The sequence below is a fragment of the Nannochloropsis gaditana genome (genome assembly GCF_000240725.1).
Source record: "Nannochloropsis gaditana CCMP526 unplaced genomic scaffold scaffold077, whole genome shotgun sequence".
In the NCBI taxonomy this organism is placed as follows: Eukaryota; class Eustigmatophyceae; order Eustigmatales; family Monodopsidaceae; genus Microchloropsis; species Microchloropsis gaditana.
This window is the reverse complement of record NW_005803876.1, coordinates 47,825-54,846: the sequence shown is the minus strand read 5'-3', so window position 1 is coordinate 54,846 and position 7,022 is coordinate 47,825. Positions and strand designations below refer to the sequence as shown.

Below are 7,022 nucleotides of genomic sequence, written 5' to 3'. Positions count from 1 at the left end.
GTGGAGGGGGGAGGAAAGGTGCCTCGCTTGCCCCGGACGCGACTCCTGTGCCTGCGGCCGAGAGAGGGCCCAAGGCTACCGAGACGGGCGCAAGAGGGGCGGGCAATAGGCGAGGGGGGAGGTTTTCGGACGGGGCCAAGGAGGGCAGGGCGAGAGAGGTGATGGAATGGAGGGCGTGCAGACCCAGAACCGCGCCGGGGTCGGGGAGGGTCACCTGGCTCAATCCTAAGTGGGTCAAGGCGGGCACCTTCTGTCGGTGATCGATCAAGGCGCGCAACAGAGCCCGGGTCCAGAAATGCAGATAGACCCGGGTGATTTTCTTCCGCCCAAAGGTACGCATGGCCACAGGTGAGGATGGCGGGTGGGGTTGGGGGGGGTCGGAGTAGGACGCAAGGGCGGCTGTGCCCGCGCCGCGGTCCAGCGTCTCCTTCGCGTACCGCATGGCTTTCCCCCCCCTCTGCGTGCTCGACGCTTCCTCCTCTCCCTTTTCCTCTTCTCCGTCGGCCCCACGCCCTTCCTCCTCTCCTCCCTCCTCCTCTTCTCTGTCGCCCCCATGCCCTTCTTCCTCCGGCTCCAATCTCTCCACTTCCAACGAGCGCAAATGCCGGATTCCGTCCCCCTTCACCAGCCGCCGCACCAGGGACGGCAGAGCCCTGGGGTTCGAGACGATCAGGGCGGGGACACAGTGGAGGTATGGGACGGTGGCCTGGCAGGACGTGCTGAAATTCACCACACATTCCCCCGGGAGCCAACTCATCACGTGGGCGAGAACGGGTGCGGGGAGTCGGCCGACAACTGTTGCCACGCTTGGGAGAAGAGACATTCGGGCGCAGATTCTTAGGTTTGTCTCTGCGGCCTTACTTGAGAAGGACATGTCCATGCCCTGATTCTCTGGTGCGTATGTCACCAAGGACGGCTGCTCCTGCTCCTGCCTCAGGTCGTGGCCGTGGTGATTTCCATGTTGCATGTGGGATACCCAGTGAGATTAATGTGCTGCGCGTCACGAAGTCTTGCACGGAAGCAACGTGTGGAAATACTTGTAATCTGTGAAAATATCTCCTCTGCTTCACAAGGATGGAAAGAGGGGGACCGTGCTAAGAATACGACTGTGGCCACTCCACGTTTTGTAACACTTGTCGAAGCCCTTCCTGGTCAGCCTCGGCTGCTTCCGCAGCTTCCCTGTGGATGACAGCGATAAAGAAAGAAGATGGAGTATATTCATAACGTCGACAACGCATCCATTGCAGCCAATCCGAATGCACGAGAGGGCCACGCAATGTATTTAAAGCAATATCTGGGGGGGGGTTGACAGCTACCCATGTGGTGAGGTGGTGAAAACCCCGAGGAAGGGACATACTCAAGTTGCCCCTGAAAAACTCGCAAAAGAAGACGAGAAATGCCCTCCTAGGCCATGCCAGTGTACTTAAAAGTTCAGGATGCGAATGGCGCTTTCCGATAGATGTTTGCAAGGCATTCGAGACCGGGCATAACCTGGCGGGCGGATTCCAAAACTGGAGGCCAGGTAACGAGCGAGCTAATCGGAAGTCCGTTAGTTCCCATCGAAAGAAATACCTCATTCCCAACCCTCTAGTGTCCTCGCATCGCATTCACGTCACCCATCTAAAAAAGGCATTCTTCGCACTGCATCGTACGCCGCCTGTGCCTGGTTGCGACCGCGTCTACAGTGCAATTTCAGCTCCTTGGGACCTGACGTCAGGGCTGCCCGCCTGATTCCCCGTCTGCGGTACATAGCGGGATATTAACATAAAAAGCTGCTTCCGACCAAACGCCGAATACAAATGCGCCGTATCTCCCGCTGCCTTGTTTATCAGAGAAAATTGTTCCGATAAAGCAATATTACAAATGTTGAGTGTGATGGTAAAAAGATTAATTTTTTGGATTCATTCAACACGTCAACCTGGTTTCCAGGAGTTGCTTTTTCCTGTCTTGCTCCTAACAACGAAGAAAGCTACCAAACACCTCTTTTTTTCGACTTTGTCTTGCATGTCATCGTACTGTTTTAGTTTTTCAAATAAGAGCTGATGAAAAAGCGCTTTTTGTAAGAGAAAATTATTTAGGGACGTAGCGTCGAGGGAACCGAGTCGCTCTGCTTTTTCGTTCACGTTACCCCGAATTTCCCCCAAAAATGTTCAGGGAAAACCTCGTGTGTGCGTCTGCCATGCTGATCGTTGGATGCTAGTACTTGAAAGGGCTCCATTAAAATTTGAAAGTCACCACGCCTCGAACGGGCCAATATTTGTGGAGGTAGTCCGACGCCGAAGAGAGCTCTTGGGAAGCGCTACGAGAGACAGACCAACGCTACAACACCAGTCTGCGCTAAAAGAAATCATTCCCCAAAATGCTTCCAATGTTGCCGAAAGGATAAAAATATGTCGTAGGTACTGTTATTGATGTACTTGAATTGGTGGTCGTGGTTCTCCCCGTGTGCTGCTCGCAATTTTTCTCCCTGCTGGGGGATGTTCTCATCATCGACGACAACTTGTATCGACATTGCTCCGGTTCCTGGCCACTCCTGCCGAGTAAATGCACACAAGCACACCTATCAATATACAAAGGGAAGTCAGAAGTGCGAAGACGTCAATCCTGTTTTCAGACATCGTGTGGGCGTGTCGTGAAAAAGCAGGAAGGAGTGAGGGGGTACGGGTTGAATGGTCGTGCGTGCGGCTTTCTCATCTTGGTCCACGATCCTTACTCAAAGCCTTTACAGGACGACGTTACTTTCTAATATTTAGTTATATTCATTGAGTGAGACGACTACGGACGCCGCTGTCGGTGAAACACAAGAAAAGATGAGGTGTGGTGGACGGCACGCCCTGACCGGGACACCGGCCGAAGCGACCCGGAAAAGCGATGACGGACCGACACGAGTCGTAGTTAGTAGTGGGTCTGTTCTTTTTTTCGCACGCCGCGACGCCCCAATACTCACTTCCGAAAGAGACGTCAAGCGGTCCGAGAACTTCTTCATATTTTCATGCGGGCTCAAGCGCATGTCATGTTGCCTTTTTTTTCCCCTAGAAACGAAAGGCATGATATCGTTCTCTCTTCCGCTGGCGATGCTCCCACACCGGTATGACTCACTTTTTGATGCCGTTCACAATTTTTCGCCAATTACAAACTTTAACAGATATGAGTGCAAGAAGTATAAGAGAAAATTCACTCACGGCCGCGAAGATGGGGGGATTGGCAGCCTTGCTTATGATGCTGCTGGTTGCTGTTGCCCCGCCTCCTGGTCTCGCCTTTTTCCAGCCAGCGGGTTTGATATCATCAAGACTGCAATCGATAGCACCACCACCGCCCACATCTCCTCCAAATGCCTGCCCTGGAACAAAAACATCCTATTTCTTGCCCTCTTTCCCTTCCTTAACTGTGTTTGGGGCCATCAAGGGGAGGGCTACCAGAACCTCCCTGTATGCTGCAGCGCCTGCCTCACCCGCGTCCTCGAGCAGCGGCAACGCGGGAAGGGACGAGGACGAGGAAGGCAGTTTTCCGGACGAAAGCGATAGCCCCACGCCGTCCTCCCCCGACACGTGGCGAAGCAATGGAGGGGAAGCCTTGCCACCGACCAAGCACACCACGCAAATCGACTTGACAGGTATCCCCGGACAGGTCATGGGCAGCATCTTCAAGCTGAAAGTGACCTCCTGCCCGCCCTTGTTCCGCAGACCTTGGAGCAGGCAGCCCACGTCCACGTCCTTCTCCACCGCCTGGGCCTTCGATGTGAAGGAGAAGCTCCTCTTAACCAACAGCCATTGCGTGGCAGACGCCGTGGTTATCAACGTGAAAAAACCGGGCAATGCCGACTTGTTCAAAGCGGAAGTGCTGGGGAAGAGCGACCATTCCGACCTGGCCCTCATTCGGGTTCCGGATGAGGTGTTTTGGGAGGGGGTGGAAGCGATTCGGATGGAGGCCGGGGATGTGCAACTGGGGGAATTGGTCACTGTCGTCGGCTACCCGCGGGGGGGGGAGAAAATTTGCCTGACCAAAGGCATTGTCTCCCGGCTGCATTTTAATGGAGAGTACCTGGCCATTCAAATCGACGCGGCAATCAATCCCGGGAACTCGGGGGGCCCCGTCTTGAACGAGAGGGGGGACTGCGTGGGCATCGCCTACCGGAAACGGGTCGATCGGGGATCCGAGAACATTGGGTAAGGAATTATGTGAGGGAGAAGGTGTTTTGCAATAGCAATATATGGTATGACAGAGGCTTCGGGTCCTCATAACCATGGGGAATAGCGAAGAAAGCTGGCGGCTGGGAGGGAGGCAGAGAGAGCAGGTGGATGTCCGCTGGCGGAAGCCCCTTTTTCTTCGGTCCTCGTGTGGAGTGCGATGGATAAATGCTTGCTTTCGCGCCAAGGCTCTCCTGAAATTTACACGCTCCCTGTGACATCCCTTCTGGGATATTTCTCACCCCCTTCCCCTCCAGGTACATCATCCCCGTGGAAGTCGTCCACCACTTTCTAGAAGATTTCCGGCGGCACGGGCAGGACATGGGCGCCTGTCTGCAAGGCTTCGAACTGCAAGACTTGACCAACGCGGCGTTGAGGGAGTCGGTGGCGGGAAACCACACGGGTTGTCTGGTCATCGAGGTCGCGGCCTGGACGAATGCGGCGGCCCATTTGCAAAAGGGTGACGTGGTGCTCTCCATCGACGGACACAAATTACAGAACGACAAGACGGTGCCGTTCAAGGACTTGGACTACATCAACTTTGAATTTTTAATGTCTTACCATTTTGTGGGGGACATGATGCGGGTGGAGGTCCTCCGAAAGGAGCCTGTCGTGGAAGGGGAGGATGGTGCCGCCTTGCCTCCTGCCAACACCTTTCACAAATTAAACCTGACCTGGGAGATGCAAAAACGCCACCCCATCCTCCCATCCCGTCCGCAAAAGCAAAGCTTTTTGATGGTGGGCGGTCTCTTATTCTTGCCCTTGTCCTGGGAGATTCTGGACCCCGACCGATCCACCCGAGCCTTGCGATCCTTTTGCGAAAGCGTTCGCCGCATCTCTGCGGACGAGGAAGTTGTGGTGTTGTCGGAAATCTTCCCACACCCGATCAACGATGGGTACTTTCCCCCTCGTCTGACCCGGGTCTTGACTTTCAATGACGTTCCGGTTCGAAACCTGAGTCATCTCACCACCATGATAGAAGACTGCACGGAGGATTGGATGCGTTTTAAGGTAGACTCAAATCTACAGCAGATGATCGTCCTGGATGCCCGTGAAAATGCGGTCTGGAATGCCACGCAGGAGATTTGCGAGATATATTCGGTCCCGTACTACAAGCCATTACCGGCGCGGAAGGAAGGAGAGGAAGGCGGGGAGAGTGAACTGCCTCTTTGGCAGCGTTCACATGCCAAAGGAGAGGGTACCAAGTGGTGAACAAAGAAGAGGAGAGCCAGGAAAAGAAAGTTCAATTCTGAAAGCATAGTGTAAATTGTTTTGTGTGTAGAAATGATGATGCGATGCGCAAGGACATAAGCGTCTGAGGCTTGCAATTGCCTGTAGAAAGGCCAGGTAAGAAGTCAAAATGGGAAAAAGGCAGCTAAAGTAACCTCGCGATGTCGGGGGCAGCGATACTAAAGTGCGAAACAGACGGCGTAGAACGAAATCAGCGAAAAAATTAGGGACGATTTGTTTTCGTTCGATGTACGTTGCACTTGGCGGTTATTTGGATCATGGACGAGTTCTTAAAACAAAAGCTTTCTATTTATGGAGAACCATCAGGCCTGCTTTATTTCACAATCCGGTCCGATCCATGAGCTGAAATTTTTGTAGGCCCCGAAATACACCATTTTGTACATTGTGCTCTTTATGTCTTTCAAGCACGTTGCTGACATTCTAACTATTTTCACTACGCTAATTGTTTCAAGACCACAAAACCAAACTTTAATGGGTAATTTAACCACCCGCTTGCCTTCCCCAAAAACAAAATTTAGCTGAACCGGTCAAAATTAAATTAATACAAGTAATGAAGAAAAAAATGAACAAGGGAAGGGCCTTGTTGGACAAGGGCACGGGGACGCCTTAACGGTCGGACAGTAACGGATTTCTGGAAATCCGTTACGCGTCACCCTTCAAGCTTCCTTGCTTCTTTGAATTTCGAGAGGTGATGCTGAGACGCTGCGGCATCAATACGCTTAGAACAGAAAAGTATGAAATCACCATTTGAACGCGTTGTGCTGCTGCTTTTATGGAACATCTCGCCTATGACCATGAGATTTGAAACTTGCGCGCCCTCGGAGGAGCATTCGTATTTAGATGGGCGCCCCTGCTCCCATGGGAAGACCTCACCATGAAAGACATGATAAATCATGAAATGATAACCTGACTTGGTCGATCATTTTTGTACGTGTTGTTAGGGATGTCCGACACAAGTACAACGAACCCCGAGCATAATCTAGGTCAATTCTTATGTGACGCCGCTAATGCATGATGCGCGTATGTCCTCATTACTTTGTACGCTCCCTCTCCCTGCCAGCAGCATTTTCTTCCCCATTTTTCAGATGGCGGTTAGTAATGCAGCAGTTCTTCCGTCGGCCGGCGATGCTAAAGACAAGGACGCCCTTACCGCCTCGACACCTGCACCTCCAGCTCCTAAGGTCGAACTGGTTCCGTTTTCGGACCTCTTCTATTTCGCGGACGGCTTGGACTGGTTCTGCATGTTCTTGGGCACCTTGAGTGCCTGTGCCACGGGTGTGGCCATGCCTGTGTTCATGATCATCTTCGGCTCAATTTTGGACGAAATCGGTACTGGTCAAGGTTCCTTCAAAGACACGATCAATCAACTCGCCCTCGCCATGTCGGCGTTGGGAGCAGGGACCTTTCTGGTCTCCGCCTTCCAAGTTGCATTCTTCGCCTACGCCTCGGCCCGCCAGACAGAAAGGCTCCGAGCCACGTTGTTGCGGTCCATTCTGCGACAGGTGAGTGCAGGACGAACGAAGATACAAGGAACGTACAAAGCTGGGGCAAGGCTTAAACCCACAGTAAAGTATTCAGTGAGGG

General features: G+C 52.9%; 3 protein-coding genes across 3 annotated transcripts in view; all 3 read left to right on the top strand.

The window, feature by feature from the left end:
* The window catches only part of NGA_0545900 (uncharacterized protein), a gene marked incomplete at both ends in the record, with an annotated part of 1,822 nt that extends 1,593 nt beyond the window's left edge, over positions 1–229 (top strand). Inside the window, one exon of the mRNA XM_005855883.1 lies at positions 182–229. Within this exon, the coding sequence (XP_005855945.1) occupies positions 182–229 (48 nt within the window). The remainder of the gene's footprint in view (positions 1–181) is intronic.
* A 3,692-nt stretch (positions 230–3,921) lies between these two features.
* Positions 3,922–4,854, top strand: NGA_0546200 (protease do-like 2; the record flags this gene model as incomplete). Its single annotated transcript, XM_005855886.1, has 3 exons — positions 3,922–4,166; positions 4,445–4,741; positions 4,779–4,854. The coding sequence occupies 3 exons, from the start codon at positions 3,922–3,924 to the stop codon at positions 4,852–4,854; spliced, it is 618 nt and encodes a 205-aa protein (XP_005855948.1).
* Positions 4,855–6,452: 1,598 nt separating this feature from the next.
* On the top strand, positions 6,453–7,007 carry NGA_0545800 (atp-binding cassette transporter; the record flags this gene model as incomplete). Its single annotated transcript, XM_005855882.1, has 3 exons — positions 6,453–6,458; positions 6,524–6,940; positions 7,005–7,007. 3 exons carry the CDS (start codon positions 6,453–6,455, stop codon positions 7,005–7,007), a joined length of 426 nt encoding a protein of 141 aa, XP_005855944.1.
* Positions 7,008–7,022: the final 15 nt, after the last annotated feature.